The sequence below is a fragment of the Agelaius phoeniceus genome, chromosome 21 (assembly GCF_051311805.1).
Source record: "Agelaius phoeniceus isolate bAgePho1 chromosome 21, bAgePho1.hap1, whole genome shotgun sequence".
Lineage (NCBI taxonomy): Eukaryota > Metazoa > Chordata > Aves > Passeriformes > Icteridae > Agelaius > Agelaius phoeniceus.
This window is the reverse complement of record NC_135285.1, coordinates 9,268,662-9,285,517: the sequence shown is the minus strand read 5'-3', so window position 1 is coordinate 9,285,517 and position 16,856 is coordinate 9,268,662. Positions and strand designations below refer to the sequence as shown.

At 41.5% G+C, this 16,856-nt stretch overlaps 1 protein-coding gene across 1 annotated transcript in view; it reads right to left on the bottom strand.

Moving 5' to 3' along the window:
• Window positions 1-424: 424 nt before the first annotated feature.
• CCDC187 (coiled-coil domain containing 187) overlaps window positions 425-16,856 on the bottom strand; it is a 31,018-nt gene continuing 14,586 nt past the window's right edge. The window contains exons 11-25 of the mRNA XM_077189228.1: window positions 12,570-12,667; window positions 12,102-12,212; window positions 11,707-11,819; window positions 11,064-11,197; window positions 10,457-10,581; window positions 10,147-10,334; window positions 9,221-9,308; window positions 8,268-8,482; window positions 6,945-7,128; window positions 6,596-6,758; window positions 3,541-5,879; window positions 2,835-3,176; window positions 2,352-2,495; window positions 1,811-1,936; window positions 425-1,525 (exon numbers count right to left, since the gene is read on the bottom strand). Of these exons, the coding sequence (XP_077045343.1) occupies window positions 1,340-1,525; window positions 1,811-1,936; window positions 2,352-2,495; window positions 2,835-3,176; window positions 3,541-5,879; window positions 6,596-6,758; window positions 6,945-7,128; window positions 8,268-8,482; window positions 9,221-9,308; window positions 10,147-10,334; window positions 10,457-10,581; window positions 11,064-11,197; window positions 11,707-11,819; window positions 12,102-12,212; window positions 12,570-12,667 (4,556 nt within the window). The 3' untranslated portion in view covers window positions 425-1,339. The remainder of the gene's footprint in view (window positions 1,526-1,810; window positions 1,937-2,351; window positions 2,496-2,834; window positions 3,177-3,540; window positions 5,880-6,595; window positions 6,759-6,944; window positions 7,129-8,267; window positions 8,483-9,220; window positions 9,309-10,146; window positions 10,335-10,456; window positions 10,582-11,063; window positions 11,198-11,706; window positions 11,820-12,101; window positions 12,213-12,569; window positions 12,668-16,856) is intronic.

Sequence of the window (16,856 nt, the reverse complement as noted above, 5' to 3'; positions counted from 1 at the left end):
GGAGGTACTTTATAGCTGTGTCCTTCCCTGCAGAGCACTGTGTGAGGGTTCAGGCTCCCCTCACTGCAAATCTGATGGGTCTCTGCCTCAGCTGTAACATAAGGCTAAAATCAAACAAGTCCTTCGGCTATTTATTCATATCCAAGTGATATTTTAAATAGATTTCATTCCAAACACAGGGAGCCTGCTGCTGCAAAACCAGAGTGAGAATAAAGTGAAAAGCCAGAGTGCTGCAATTTATAGATTGGCCATTGTGTGCAACATTTTAAATCCAGGAGAAAAAAAAATGGAGTTAAATTCTGCTATAAACTGACAACAAGAAAACAAGTAACTTATGTGGATTAACTAATCAATGAGGATAAAGTCAGAGACAAGGAAATGTACCACTAGAGACATGAAATAGTTCATAGGGTAAGAACATCAGTTAAGGCACTGGGGGCAGAAGTTGTCTTTTTATTTCTGTTCATATGGCAACAAGCAAAGGAGGGTTTAATGTGCCCAGCAAAAATGCACCCATTCACTGCTGAGAAAAACAGTGTGCACAAGATAATCTGTAATTCTAACTGATTTCAGTACAAATAAATAAACAAAATAAGCCACTTGTTTTCTGAATAAAATATTATACAAGTACAAAAAACAATTAAGTCAACACTATTTAAAAATACAAACATAAAATGTCTTTCTATTCCCCCAAGAAGATTTTAAGTATTGTATTTTTAAATCTTAATTTTATCTATAATTTATCTTTATTGATCCCAATTTTAATTTTATTGAAAGACCCTCTGAATGAATAGGATTGGAAAAAAGCTGATCTCTTTACAATCAATTATTCAATAATAAACAGTTCCTGAATTCCAGTAAGAAATATTTGCACAGCATTTATTTTAAAAAGAACTAACAAAAATTTGATTTTCTCAGTACAAAATAAGCGGGACCACAGCAATTAGCATTGTGAACAATTACCACGCTGAGGAAATACTTCTATTTCCTTGTCAAAATCTTGATTTTTCCAGTTTTACCAATACAAAAAGAGTATTGATTTCCTCTCTTTTGTCTGTTAAAGTACATTCTCAGCACCCCACATTTAGATATTGTAAAATTTCAATGGGCTCCTGTGAATTGCATGATAAATAACCCAGTTACAGGCACTCATCTAATTGTTAGGAATTGAAGGTGCTGATGGAAAAATCTCCAATTTAAAGTGCATCACATCAGTATTTGCCACATTTGCATAAAATTATAGACATTTAACCTGATTGTCTGGCTCTAGGTCCTGCCATCCCCTGTGCCAGCTCCCTGAAACCATCTCCAAGCTCCTTTTAACCAGTTCCACAGTGGATTAAAAGAGAAAAGATGGTGCACAGTCACCTTTCAAACAGGCTTTTTTCAGGTAAATCTTATTAAGAACTCTGATTGTATCAAGGATCAAGCTATCAAATATGGCTTCAGTCATCCTCATCTTCACTCTTAATTCATCATCACCATAGGAAGTCCACTGAGATTCTTCTTTGCGAAGCTCCTGGATCTAAAATATAGCATGGAAACAAATTTTTACTTTAAAAAGAAGAGTTTCACAAAAATACTGAGACACTGCATATAATCTGACAACTTTACATCTGCATGATTTAATTTTTTTAATTTAAATCACTCACAAGAGCTAGAAATACTGGATTATTAATTCAATTTTTTAAAAGGCAGTAATTTGAAGTTCTGAAGTTAATTTCAGTAAATTTGATTCTCACAACAGGATGAGAATTTCTAGTTTAAATCTAGAGGAAATAAACAAATCCCCATTGGAAATTCTGCTTACCAGAATAAGGTCCACTCTGTCTCTCTTACAGTTTCCATACTTGGTCATATTTAGGAATTTTCTTTTCATTTCTAAGTCATTCTTTTCCAGGTTCATTATTTTAATAATTTCACCCTGAACAAACGTCTACAAAATAAAGAAGGCTGAAAAGAACTCTCCTCATAAGAATTCTGGTGCTGGGAAGGTTCCAGATGAGTGACAGGTGCCAGTGTGAAGATCCAGAAATATCCCAAAGTTTAGGGGGACTGATCTAGAGGTAGCTGATCAATACTGGCCAGCCAACACATTTTAATCATAATATTAGACACAAAATAGTCATAATTAGGATAGTTTAAAGGCCCATTCCCATTCTTAACTCTATACATATGGAATATTTTTACTATTCAGCTCAATCTGTATTTATTCAGGCATTTCAGGGTAATACTGTTTCTTCTCCCATCACCTCAGTCACATTGTTATATTCCTCCCAAAATTCACATTTCTTTTTGCAATCTCTGCTCTTTTCACTCTTTTTCCTGTACTTGACATTGCCAGAACATACCTTGACATCACTGACATCTGTCCTTCTGCAGAGATGCCTGGAACAGGGAGATCCCACATTTTTTTCCATCCATGGGAACATATTTGGCTTTGCAGTCACTTGATATTCTGCACACAGCAGCTCATGGCTCAAATCAAATATAACCTGTAACAAACTCAGCAGGACACTGAAGTCAGGAAAACTGGATTCCAGTCCCCAGCTTCCCATGGACCTTGGCTTTCCCTGAACAGACCCAAACAGACACTGGGGCAGGTGTCCAAGGGCGCATGGTGGAGCTCTGGCAAAACTCTGAAATCTCTGCAAGGACATTTATTCTACTGGAATTATTCTGCAGCAAATTGTAACATACTCCTGGTGGTACCTTTCAGTGTTCCTTTAGTTATATTTAGTGTTAGCTACTGGAATAACATTAAATATTTGCTAATATGATGCAGCCTCCAGAACACTACAAAAATTAATTAACAGTTAGTGCTTTAAAAATACCTGATTATACATCCTCTTGCTTTCTTCTTCCAAATCATTCCCTGGGAGATCACTATATTCCAAGTACTTTGGCACATTGATGTTCCTGAAATTTGATTTTATGTTCTCTGGGGTCCATAATTCTTCCACAGCATATGCAGACAAATTTTTAACATAAGAACTGTTATGTGGTATCACAAGAGGAACTTCCACAGTTTTCTTCCAAGGAGCTGAGTGCCACTGGTCTAATTTGTACAAGTGTTGCTTTTGTGTCTGTCTCACCAGCATGTTTTGGTCAGAATTCAGCTGATCAAAATCTTCAGAGCTTCCAAAAACACCAGCATCAAGGATTTTTAAAAGGAGCTTCAAGAGAGGAAAAGAAAAATCAGATATATTCCATCTTTTCAGAGGTATTGAGATTATTAGCAACTGGTCAAGCTTACACTTAAAACCATTTTGTTCATGGGCTCAAAGAAAGCTTACTGATGTATTATTAAAGAATCCAATAAAGAACTCCCATTTTCCTTGTTTGGACCATACATGTACTATCCAAGGGATACTGAATAATTCCTGAAATAAGGAATGGGTCACATGAAGTCAGCAATCTACTTCCTAACATTGATATAATTTCTCTGGATGATGAAAAACTGGGCCACACAAATTCTTGCCTCTATAGACCCAGCTTCAGGGCCAGCACTTGAAATAAAAACTTTCTCACTATACTTACAGGCAAAGTGGTTGGAGAAGTCTCTGGAGATAAATGAAGTATCTTGTCTGCTTTTGATCTGTGTTTTCTTTTAATCTTCTTATATTCTTTAACTGCATCATCTATAAATTTAGTTACAATTCTGTCTGTTACTGTGTGACAACCATGAATGCAAAGCGTATCAAAATCACCCAGTGAAACATCAGAAACCTTTGCTGATGGCTCAGATAAGGCAGCAACTGAATTTTCTTTGAGGGGAAATAGTTTCTGATTGTCTTCTTGCCTCAGGCCTTTGCCATAATTCATCATGTCTTTTTCAAAGGCACTTTTATATTTGTGTTGAGCTGTTTCACAAAATGCAATTAAAATGTCAAACAGAAGTTTTTTACTGAGTTCACTTGCAATATCATCAGCAAGTTTAATTCTTTTCTGATCCTCTACCAAGCAACAAATATTTTTGCTTGTGTTTACCTCATCTGTCTTGTTTTTCTTTGGAAAAGCATCTGCAAATATTGTTTGTTTTATTTGTGCCAGTTCTGGTTTTTCTTTATCTGATCCCAAGCACATTAAGTTCTTTTGATAGAGGAATTCATTACAGTTACACTGGTTGGAATGGGGAAATTTCTGCCCTTTTCCACACAGCAAGGCACTGTGTAAACCAGACTGGTTTTCTTTCACTTCTGAACCTCCTGCACTATTTGTATCTTCTGCTTTCTCCTCTGCAAACCCCACTCTCTGCTCATCATCTTCAGAATATTTGCAGTCTCCGTTGAGGGAGTCATCATCATCATGGAAGGAGTCAGAGTCTTCATTCCCCATGTAACTGGAGCTGTTTTTGTTAACCCCAAACAAGTGTGAAATCTCACCAGGTCTGACAAAGACCCCGCAGTGCTGAGCACACTCAAAATACTTCACCCCTTCATAAGTTCCAGCATTGTCACCTTCAGTTTTGTCCAGTGCAACACCAGCCCAGTGACCACTGCCAAAATGAGTCTGGCCTTTGAACATCAGAGTTCCAGGCTGGCTTTGCTTTACCAACACTCTGTCCCCAATTTCAAATGATGATAATGGATCATCATCACTGTCCTCCTCAGCACTGGACAGCTTTTCACACATTTTGCATTGTTTCATTGGGAATTCAGGACTTTTACTTCCACCAGAAGAATCTGTATTTGACACAGGCAGTAACTCCAAATGCTGCAAAGGCATCTCCTGCTCTCCATGCTGGTTTTCTGATAAACAGCTGGAAAGAGCTGTAATAGATTGCTCTGAGAGACAACCATCCTGAGTTGAAAAAGCACCACTTGTCTCTGTACTGAGCAGGGGAGATTCTTCAGGCATGGTGTTATCAGGTAATGGGGGTAATGCATCCATTTCCAGTGATACATCTTCATCCATGCCCTGAGCAGACTCTAAGCCTGTCATTTGTTCCAGTGGAGATGTGAAATCATCCGTGCTGGAGGCAGGATCATCATTTTTCATTGCATCTGCACCTAAAGGGGGAGGAAGAAGATCTTCACTTGGAAATGACAAATCCTTTCTGTTAGAGGATGGCAAGTCAGCACTTCCAGAGGACAATACTTCACCCACAGGACACAGCATTTCCAACAAGGTGTCCTCATCAGTTGGAGGGAGACTCTTATTGCTACTGGAGGTTGCATCAGTGCATGAAGGGCTGGCAGCTGCATCATTTCCCAGTGTTGGGATCTCCTGAGAACAGGGCTTGTTTCTGCTGCAGTCACCCAGGTGTGGCTCATCCACTCCCTCAGAAGGGTTTTCAGACTGGGAGCAATGTGCTGACTCAGTTCTGGAGGCATTTGCTTTGTTTGCTGGGATGAAGGAAAGCAGGTGATCAGTGCAGCCATGACCCAACACATCTCCAGGGTATTTCTGGGAGAGGGATGAAGTCTCAGCTCTGTCATCTTCAGGCAGCTCACATTCATTGTGTTTGTCACTAGGTGATGTTTCCTTTCCATTGCTTATTGCTATTGGCATCTCTTTTGAGGTATTAGCAAACACATCACCACTGTCACAGACAAACTCTTCTGGGACACTGACATCTGTGTCCTCTCCATGCTTCAGCTCTAATTCTGGGTCTGAAATGGAACTTTTTGAGAAGCTGATCCAAGCTGCAGACACTTTCTGAAATTCCAAGTGAGAAGAGTCTGATTTGGCACTTTCACATTGCAAAAAGGAGTTGTTTGACTTGGACAATGATTCGGTGGAAGTTAATCCCTCAGAAAATGCTTTTAAATTTTGTTCATCAGAAGCTTCATGAGAAATATGGTCCAAATGGTTCAAACACTGACTGGAATCCACCTGATGGACCTCAGAAGGGACAGGCACTTCCACTTCTTTAACTGGAACATTTAAAAGAATTTTTTTAAAATTACTTAAAAATATTTTATAGAAGAGCTTACTGATAGATCATTTAGGACACTCAAATCTATCATGCTCCTCACTATGATATCTAGGAGTAAATTAGGAGTTGGACTTTATGATCCTTGGGGGTCCCTTCCAAATCAGGACATTCTATGAAACACAGAAAGATGGTTCATTAGAAAAATAACAGAAATAGGAAATACTGCCACAATATGTAAATGTTTATATTACAGAAATTATGCATACCCAGAACTATGTAAATGATATAACTGACTCATATATAAACAGACAGTTTTATTTTCCACCTGTCCTACTGAGAGTAAGAAATATGAGCTGAGGATAAAACCTGGAAACAAAAATAACTCCAGCATGTTCTGTCCAAGTCTATCTTCAACTGATCTATGTTCTTTTAAAAAGAACAGCCTTAAATTCTTGAAAAACTGTATCAAAAGAGAGCAAATTGTTAATGACACAATCAGAGTAAGTTATGATTTTGTTCTGGGGAAGCAGTATAATCATATCTCTTAATAAACCTCTGAGAGATCCCCACCATCTTGCCCAGCAGTGATTTATACATTGGCTATAGTGAGCAAGACACTTTGGTAATAAATGAGAAGATTGTCTCTCTTTCTGTCTGGATTAAAATTTGATTGAAGTAGTTGAAACAGATTGGACATAATAGCATTAAATTGACCTGTTCCTTCAAGAGTGTTTTCCTCCTGAAGCAGGCATAAGTTACACCAAGTAGGAAGCATCCCCAGGCCTTTCACTGGGTTCTTTCTGCCACATGGATTAATATCTTCATTGTCTTGAGGATCAGGGTTTGAAAGAAGTGCCTTTTCCTCCAGCACAGATTCCTAGAACGTAAACATTTAGGAGACAGAATTAATGTCTTAAGGAAAAGGTGCATGTAACCAACACACTTATTTTGACTTCATGTTCCTAAGTGCCAAATGAGTTCTGTGCTGGTCCTATTTTAAGGCAAATATAATCTGGGGCACCCTTTCTTTAGGCAATAAGGGAATTCCAGAGGTGGTCCTTACCAGAAATACACACTTCTGGTCTCTTCTTGTAACAAGTGTGGCTATAGGATCCACTCCAGCTGAAAGTGTAGGTTCCAGAGGTAAGAAAACATCATCCTGAGCATTAAGGGACTGCTCCAAACCTGGCAACTCCTCCACCTGTTTCTGGTGTTGTACCAGTGATTCCTTGTTCTCAGTAGAAAAGCTGTGAAGAGTTAGACATGGAATGCTTTGTTCCTGATGAGTACAAAATATGAACATAGCCATGCAGGTGGATAAATAGCATCTCACCACTCTGCACTCCTATACAGGACAGATCTATGGACAAGCATCCAGAATTTGGGTGCATTTGATTCCACCAGCCCCTGGCTGCTCCAGACTGACACCAATATTCACTGTTCTCCTACAAGCAGCCTTATCAGTGATACGAAGTGAAAGCACAGCCAAGAAACCTTTTAAAGATTTCTCTGACTTGTAATCAATAACACCATGAATTATAGATCAGTTCCATGCAGGGATTTATTTGAAAGCCTTCCCCTGTGGGGACTTAAGTAAATGCACAAACCTGACTCACCACCCTGCTAAAGCTCTGGGTAACACTGAATGAAAGGAGGTTTTAATTCACATTGATAAATATATGTCTTTAACTGCTTTTACTCTTCCTGAAGCAAACTAGATTTTTGTTCTGAGCAGTGTGGATGCAGTGGGGTTCTCATTCACACTGCTCAGCTCCTGCAGCCCAGCAGGAAGCAGACAGGGATGCTCCTGGGGAACAGCAGGATGGGGATTTCTCAGTCTGACTAAACTCCTGAATTATAGCTCACTGTAGGATTTTACATGACACCTCTGTGCTTCGGTTTAAGCCTAAAATTTAGCCCTGTGTATTACAAAATCCTTCTCTGGTTAAATCCTCAGTGAAGCACAGACCAGCTCTGAGGGGCTGAGTGATACAGAGGCTGAGAGCCAGAGGGTGACAAAGGAGTGAATTGCCCCAATTAAATCAATACATTTCTACTCATTCCAGATGGGTATTGTGAAGCCTAATTAATATATAGTTGCAAAGTGTTTGGGTTTGTAGTTAAAAGCCACCATGAAAGCATGGACTATCATTAGCAGTTGTGTGGCATCATTAAAGGTGCCCTGAGGAACTCACCATTTGGGACAGAATGATAAGCAGTGATCTTGATTTATCAACTGCTTGAACACAGAAGTTGGAAAAATTTATCATTATACACTCCCTCTTTGGAGTATCTAAGCTCACACAATTATCTAGGACATACCTGTCTCCATCTACTCCACTGGATTCAGTCTTACCTTCAGTAATCACTGAGAGATTTTACTTACCCCTCATATTTCTTGCTCTTTTTATGCTTTAGCTGGACACAGTTGTCTTTACTCCCTGACTTCACAACCTCCTGCTCTCCAGCCAAACTGTGCAGCTTTTCCTGGAGTTGTGCTGTTGACTGTTGCTTCATTAAGATTTCTCTCTGCTGTTTTAATAAAAGCTTCCTTTCCTGATGGGCTGCCCTGTGGATGTTTTTCAGATGCTGGATTTCTGCCTACACAAAGCAGAGAAAGAAAGGAACATAACAGAGTGAGGATAATGAAGAGCTATACTTAAAAATATGTATAATGTTTCTTCACAGAGGGCACTATTAATCCCAAAATACCCTGAAAATACAATAGTTTCCTTTTTTATAAAAAATTTGCAGTTTTATTTTTCAACAGGGCTTTCACCTGTGAAAACTGATGATGGGTAAAGGGATGTTTTTATGGGGTGCCAAGGGGTGAGACCTTTAAAAATTGTCTTTAGATCATTCAAAGCTACAGGGTGCTTGTTGTGTGCACTAGGAATTCCTTTACTTAAATGAGAGGCTCACACTATGTAAGGAGCAGGACAGAAATTTTCTGACTACCAAGTGTAATTATGAACCTAGCATAGTGGAATAACCAAGACTATAAAATTAGCTGTCAGATTAATTTAATATATTTCAACATCACAAACATAAATCAATGGAAACCTACATTATATGACCTGTTATGGCATAAATAGAAAAATCCACAATAACAGTGAGGTAGCAGAAGAGGAAAAAAAAAAGATGTTTTCTTTTATCCAAGATTTACAGACTGCTGACTTTGGCACAAAAGCCACCTCACTGTGGGTATGTAGGAAATATGCAGAATAATGGATGCAAAGTGATTTTTTTTTTTAAACACAACTCCCACTTGCTCCAGCAACTCCAGACACCTCCCTGTGGATATGAAATGAATGCCAGCTCCTCTCACTGCAGCATTACCTGCTCCCATTTCAGCTCCATCAGGACTTTGTGCTGCTTTGCTGCCATGGCAGAGGCTCCTGTACTATCCTGCAGGTTTTCCAGAACACTGGGGATCACAAGGATGAGAACCAGAGTCAGATCATTAAATGCCTTGAATTTATCGATGGAATGGGAGCAAATCTCCTCTCAAAGCAGCTATAGGTATGGAAGAGTCTGCAGAAAGTTACAATGGACTCAGAAGACATCTCACCACCTTGGGGCTGTGGTGGCTGGACCTCTCCTGAAGCAAATGGAGTCTCCTGAACACTGGGGGTTCCTTACAGTGTCTCAGTGGTCAGTGCTGAGGGACGCCCCTCACTGTCCATCCCTGAGGGCTCCTCATCCTGGTCAGTGCTGAGGGACATCCCTCACTGTCCCTGAGGAATCGTTATCCTCATTAGCACTGAGGGACACTGGTCACCAACCATCCCTAAGGGCTCTTTATCCTCATCAGTGCTGAGGGACACCCCTCACTGTCCATCCCTGAGGGCTCCTCAGCCCGGTCAATGCTGAGGAACACCCCTCACTGTCCCTGAGGGCTCGTTATCCTCATTAGCACTGAAGGACACCCCTCACTGTCCATCCCTGAGAGCTCCTCAGCCCGGTCAATGCTGAGGAACACCCCTCACTGTCCCTGAGGGCTCGTTATCCTCATTAGCACTGAGGGACACCCCTCACTGTCCATCCCTGAGGGCTCCTCATCCAGGTGGTGCATCACACCATCACAGAGGAGGCTCCAATAGAAGCTCAACTCTGCTCTGGAGACACTAAAACCATGCAGACTCCTTTCCTCTCAATTTTTTACTTGCTACTTGCTTTCTAAGACGATTTTACATTTATTTTGTTCCTGTGAAAGGAGGAAAAGCACTCCCGGCCTAGCAGGCCTCCAGCGGCAGTGCCCTCACCGTCTGCGGTGGCCCAGCCAGGCCAGCTCGGCCCTGGCCCTCTCCCGCAGGGCCTTCCTCCGGAGCTGCAGCAGCACTGCCCGGTGCCGAGTCCGCAGCTCCTCTGTCCTCAGGCACTGCTCCACCACAGCCAGGCTGGAGCCATGCAAGGTGCTGGAACATCCAAAGTGTGGAATGGCTGCGCTCCGCTGGGGACAGAGCAGAGTATCGGTGTCATCAGGTGAACAGTTTGATAGAGGGACTAAAACCAAAAAACCAACCAACCCATAGAGAGAAACACTCCTCAAACTGTTTTGAGAGCTGGTGTTACCTGGCTGTTGGAGCTGGCCTGGTCACTGCTGTCCTCAGAGCTGTCCCAGGTCTCCCCATGGGGCAGATTCACCCAAGGTGACAAGAGATTCGAGGTGTGATGGCTGTGCTGTGACTGCCTGTGATCTGCTGGCAGAGACCCCAAGGCAAAGAGTTAATGTCACCAAAAATAAAATATCTGAAAGGAAAAGATACAAAAAACCACTCCCCCAGTACAAGTTAACATCCATTTCTGAACTCAAGATGCCTTTGGCAAATACTTGTCTGCCAAGCCCATGCACTGCCCTCAGCAGGAGCTGGAGGAGTCATCCCTCAGCTGTACACTTCCAGGAGCAAGGAATGGACATCAACCTCCCTTACAAGTGAAATCATGGCAAACAGGTAAAAATAAAAAAAAAGGGGCCCATCAATAGGATAAATAACTCTCAGCTCCCAACAAGATTGTCTTAGAAGGGCCAGGAGTACAAAGGAACATGCCATAGTTTAAATATGCATAATGAACATAAATATTCAGGTCAAAATTTTCAAAATTAGTTAGAAAACTGTTTCAGACCAGGTTGAATAGGGCATTTTCCCAATACCACTAAATCCTTTAATGTCATGTTCACCTCCTTGAAGCACTGGGCAATATGAACCTCCTCCTCCTAAAGGTTTTCTTTTTCCCAATATTTTGGGATCCACTGGACTGGGATCTCTTTCTATCTTCAATGCAGAGTGTCTCAGTGAACCCATCTCTTGATTACTGAAGGTAAGAGAAAGGAAGTATTTTCTTACTGCAGTCAGAAATATTATTTCAATTCCTTACTTTGACAGCCAAGTCCTCCATGGAGATTGAATCTTTTCAAACCAGAATGCTGCTCATTTTTATGTGGTACTGAAAGTTTTACCTCTGCAAAGGTGCCTTTCTGGTAATTGCATCCATAAGACCCTGGAAGCAATTCTCAAGTCTTTATGCCACTTTAAATGAACTTTAAAAATACACATACAATATTCTAATTTATATCAATAAATTATATTAAATTTATTTATAGTAAAGCCAAATGAAGAAAATTATACTTTTCACACAAGTTTCAGAGGGGTTTCTACTTTTTTAAAAGTGCAAGATCTCCCACAACATTGGAAAGGTATTAATGCTGTAGTTTGGGCATAAATCAGATTAAAAAACACTATATAGCAATTACTTTAGTGCCCCAAAATATTGATATAGGCAAACCACAGGCCAAATCCTTGGAGTGCTTCACTGTATCCTACCTCCTGTAGCTGCCAGCAGCAAGGTCACCTTCCAGCCAGTGTCCCCTCTGTGTCTGCTCTGCGTGGCCAGCTCTTGTCACAGGAGGATCACTGCCTTTGGAATTCCTGCTGTCCTGCACACACACAGATTGGCACACGCCTCAGTGATCTATTTGAAAAGCAAAACATTTAAACCTTTTTTCCTCATCTTCTTTGGAAAGCTCCTGGTTGTAGATAATGCTTTTCCTATGCCAACAATTGCTGAAGAGTTGATTAATTAATGGGGTGGGAGAAAGCTCTGTGGCCATGTGAGGGTGAGGTGCTACAGCAGCTCACAAGTTGCTGTGTGTTTAGAACTGCTCTCATGAGAGCTGGGGCCTAGAGGTGTTAACCCAGGGTCTGAAATCATAACTTACCTCAGAACTGAGCTGCAGCAGGCCCCTCAAAAACCTGTGGCTTTCCTCAACCTCTTGCTTTGCCTTCTCCCTCAGCACCAAAAGTCGATGTTTCTGCTGCTGCTGCTGGAGCTGTGTTAGGAAGTGACACATTACAAATGGTATCTCTAACCAGGTGACACAACACCTGAGAGCCAGGGGGCAAAGGGCAGGACAGGAGCTCCACAGCCAGCTCCTGCCACATCCTGCTGCCCTGGGCAAGTGCAGCAACACCCTCTTACCCACAAGAGCTACCCTGAGGTCTCCAAACACAAATGAGGGCTGGCACCTCACCTTTATAGTCCATAGGGTTTATAAACCTGACTCAGAGCAGCTGATGCCAGCTGATTATGGCCCAAGCACACCTGACTCTGGGGATAGGGAGCACCTTTTCCCCTGGGACAGCAGAACTGGAATTCCCTTTTCTCACTACACAGGTTTCCCACTGACCTTCAGTTTGTGAGCCAGTAGTAAGGAGGTTTGACTCAAAATGTCCAGGTGTCTCCTGTGTTTGTCCTCCAGCTCTGTGCCACCAAAATCTCCCTCACCTGTAGAAGTTTAGGGGATCATCACAAACAAATGTGTACATTGTTCCAACTGCATTTTCCTTTTGAATCCTCCCTGGGCCTATTTTTGGAAGCCTCCCAAATCTGACATCTGCCTTTATTACTGAAATAACTTCTCTGCATACATTTACCTCTTCCACCATAACTGTAGAAAGTGAATGTCAGTACCTACATCCCGTCAAGAAATGTGTGAGCATAAAGTCCTGCAAGTACTGGGGACTGTCAGGACTTAAGGAGAGAGGAATGAGGAACAATTCCTGTTCTAAGCCTGAATTTCAGAGTGTGGATTATTGTGACTCTTGGTCCTGCTGCTCCTTTGCTGCACCAACAGGATCAGAGTCACTGGGTACAAAACAAAAATGTCCCAACCTTGTGACAAGGTTTCCCAAGTGAAAAAGGTCACTTTGGGAACTCGAGCAGCATCCTGCATGTCCCCCCCATCTGCATTGGGATGGGCAGGCTGCTTCCTCTCTCTTTTGTCACAGGGGGACACAAACCCCTGGAAAAAATCTTCCATTTTAAAGTGGGGAAGTTTCCCCTCTTGCTCAAGGTGCACCTTTTTCACTTCCTTACTGCACTTCCCCTGCCTGTGTGTGACAGTGCAGCTGATATTTTGTTTACCAGTGAAATGTTCTTGGCTGCTTGAGCTTCTCAGATGAATTGCTCAGCTTATGCAAACAGGTTGTGTGTTTATTCTGTGCTGTGCCACTGCCACAGCAACCAGAGTCATAAAAGAATGGAAGTGTGGGTCATAAATAGCAATAGGTTTGATTTGGAAAGTTGAGATAAAATCTCTGTCTCTATCCAGGTCACCTGAATCCAAATTACCCCATGGTGCAGGATAAGCCCATGACATGCAGAGTTTGTTTTTGCTTTGCAGACTGAAGGGTCTGTGACACACAAGGAGCAGAGATGTGGGCTTGTTTGCATGCCAGGATGGGTTTTGTGTTTATGTGGGTGTGAGTGAAATAAAATATTAAAATTTTGAGCCTGGTGCAGATTTTCTATTAGAATGCTGCTCTGTTTTTATAAACAGCTTGATTGCAGATTTCACTTTCCTCCTACAGTGGAGGAGGAGGTTTCTCCTATAAAGCTTCTCTTAAGTGTCAACAGACTGGATGGAAATCTCATCCTTTCTTTTGGTAATGGGCCTTTCCTGGTTTTGGAGGGTGGTTTGGAAAGGCAAAATCATACTAAATTATCTAGACATGCCAAATTAAGAGTTCATCTTTTTAGAAAGAATGTTCATTTTAGCCAGTCTTTCTAATTTTGAGGACTGAGTCAGACTCCTTAATGCTGATAGTTAACTGGAGATGATTTTGTGCAATGACCTATTTAGGAAAATGGAGTGGATGAAAAAGGTGGGTTTTGTACAGGGAAGTTTTATTAGTGATTTTAAGCAATGCAATAGAAAAAAAAGACAAGTGAACAATTCTTCAGTGGGTCTACAAGACAGCACTTTCAAAAGCTCCTTCAATACTAACAAATAAGGTCATTCTACGAAAAAAGTTACAAGCTATATTTATGATGCTAAGTTGTCTGAGTAGCATTTAATACTAATATCCAGTCAGAAATATGATCATCTATCAGGATATAATTTAAAACCTGACAAATATTTTCAATTTGTGCCTCAAACTGAACAATTCTCTTGTTATTCTGACCAAAGCCCAACCAGTGGTATTGACCTCAAAGTGATTAAAAAGTTTGCTCTGATCTCTTTTCCTTTCTTTTGAATGTAATTTTCCTAATTGTGGCCATTTCCAGATGCATTTCTTGTGTTGCAACATCCTGCATTAAAGAAAATACCATCTGGCTAAACTTCACATCCTTTTAGGTGATGATGAATGGCATTTACTGCCTACCCAGATAGCTTCAATGTGCATACACTCAGCCTTGTGAAAAAAAAATGCTATTTATTAAATCACTTTCCGCTGCACCTGCAGAATCTCAGCAAAGCCCTGTAGAATCTCCCTGACATATAATTAAAAAAGCCAGGCTAAAAGTCTCATTTTTCTAATCACTTGAAGCAAGGCAGAAGCATTTACTGCTGCTTTACTCAAGGACAGCTTTTTCTCTTTCTGCCCATGTCAGCAATCAGACCAAAGCAGTTATTATAAAAAGACATAGTTGCAACTTTAACTGAAAGCACAACTTTGCCTGCATTATTGCCTGGAGGTGTAGGAATATGGGGTGTAAAGTGTCCTGAAATGCTGCTGTGGAGTGGACCAGCAGATCCAGAAGGAATTTCCCCATTAGCCCCCATTTGGGCAGTCCTTCCCCTCTCCAAAATTACTATGTTAGCTCAATTGCTTTATTATTTCAGGGTGCTCTCCAGGTAAGGTGAAATACTGCCCAGACTTCAGCCCTCTCTGTGCAGGACAGGACCTGTAGTGATGACAGCTAAAAGGGGAGGAAGAAAAGAGGTTTGGTAAAATCTGATCACAGAGGGCAGTTTGGCCTTTCACAAACCTGGGAGCCACGAGCAATCCCCAAACAAGAGACTCTCAGTGTGAAGGCTCTGCCTGTTCCCTCAGGAAATCCACGGGCTGAGCTGCACTCTGGAGTACCTTGGAGAATCTGTATTTCCACAGCTGCTGGATCAGGCCCTTCTCTCCTCTCTGAACATGTCTGGTATCCTGCTTGGCACTGGAGAGTGGCTGCTTACCAAACAAGGGGATTAATGTGGCCTGTGCTGCTTCCTGTGCTCTGCATATTTTGTATTTATGTCTAAATCCTCTGGTGTGGAGGGCTGGCCTGAGTTCAGCTCCCAGCCAGATGTTGCAGCACATGGCAGTGCCTCTCCCTGCTGCTGTCCCTTGTCACAAGGAGCTGCAGGGCAGCTCTTGGCTCAGGATAGCAACAGAGCTAGGCCTGAACCCAGACCTAACCAGAATCCTGAATTTCTGTGGAATGGTCCTTGTGCTCCTCATCAGTTATTCTAAACTCTCTCAGTCACTGCCAACATCATTGCAGACAACTCCAGAGGTGCTGAAGGCAGAGCTGGAGCTCACTGGAGCTGTGGGAAATACAAAACACAGCCAGGATTTGGGAGGGAACACAAAGAGCTGCCTCAGCTCCACACTCTCCATCAGAGCACAATTAGCTGAAGCCATGCTGATACATTTCTGTGCCAATTCCACTAATTTAATAATTTCTCCCTCTTCTAGAAGCAAGAAGGCAGCTCCCTCTACTGATACAAGAAAATATGTCAATCAGCATTTTAGGAGAAAGATGACACATATAAATACATTTTCCTTGTAGTTCAGGTTAAAATTCTGCATTTCAAGAACAATGGAAAACATTCCATTTGCTTTCCTAATGCAAATTATTTTAAAGCACTAGCTATGATTAATCTTCAACATTTAGAAAGTACTTTATAAACAATTAGTTTCAGCTTAAATGTAAAGGAAACAAAAAGTCTGCTCCGATGAAATGAGATTTCTGGCTCATTCAGTCCAATCCATCTCAAAGGCCATTCCCTAGACTGTAGGAAGGCACATGGGAGAAATGTTGGGGTTTTAAAAAAATCATATAGTTCTCTTATTTCATAGAAATACAGAAATGTGGATACTGTGGGCTGTATTCAGAGGACATGCTGGAGTAGCAAGGAGAGTACAGCCCATCTCCTCAGCTCCCTGTGGGACAGCCCTGGTGGCTGGGCAGGAATGACAGAAAGATTTTACATAGCAGTGCAATATGCAAAGCCCTTCCTTATCAGCTCATTGCTTATAGCAAGTTTTGTGCCTAAACTGATGAGAAATTCATGTAAGTGCAATGTGAAATACTTCCCAACACTACCTGTGGAGACAATTTTTGCTCACCACAGCATGAGCTTATAGGATTTGCAAGTCTGGGTTTTATACTGGCTGTGTTTAAAAAGAAAATTCAACAATTCAGGACAAGTTCACTGTCTTACCCCAGGCAGTAAGCAAATATCTTGTGAATATCATCTTCTCTCTGTTTTAAGATGTTTGAAATGAAATTTGTTATTTTGCCAAGTGTGTTTACTACAGAAAATCTTTCTTTGGCACAGCAGCGGGTGGTCTGGTGACGTGTGTCCCTCTGAAAGGTAAATATTGCATTTGGCAGCAGTTGTAGAATTACACCTCATTATGTTGCATGTGCACGGTGACTCCTGTGTCCCATGAAAGGACAGAGCAACTGCTGGGTG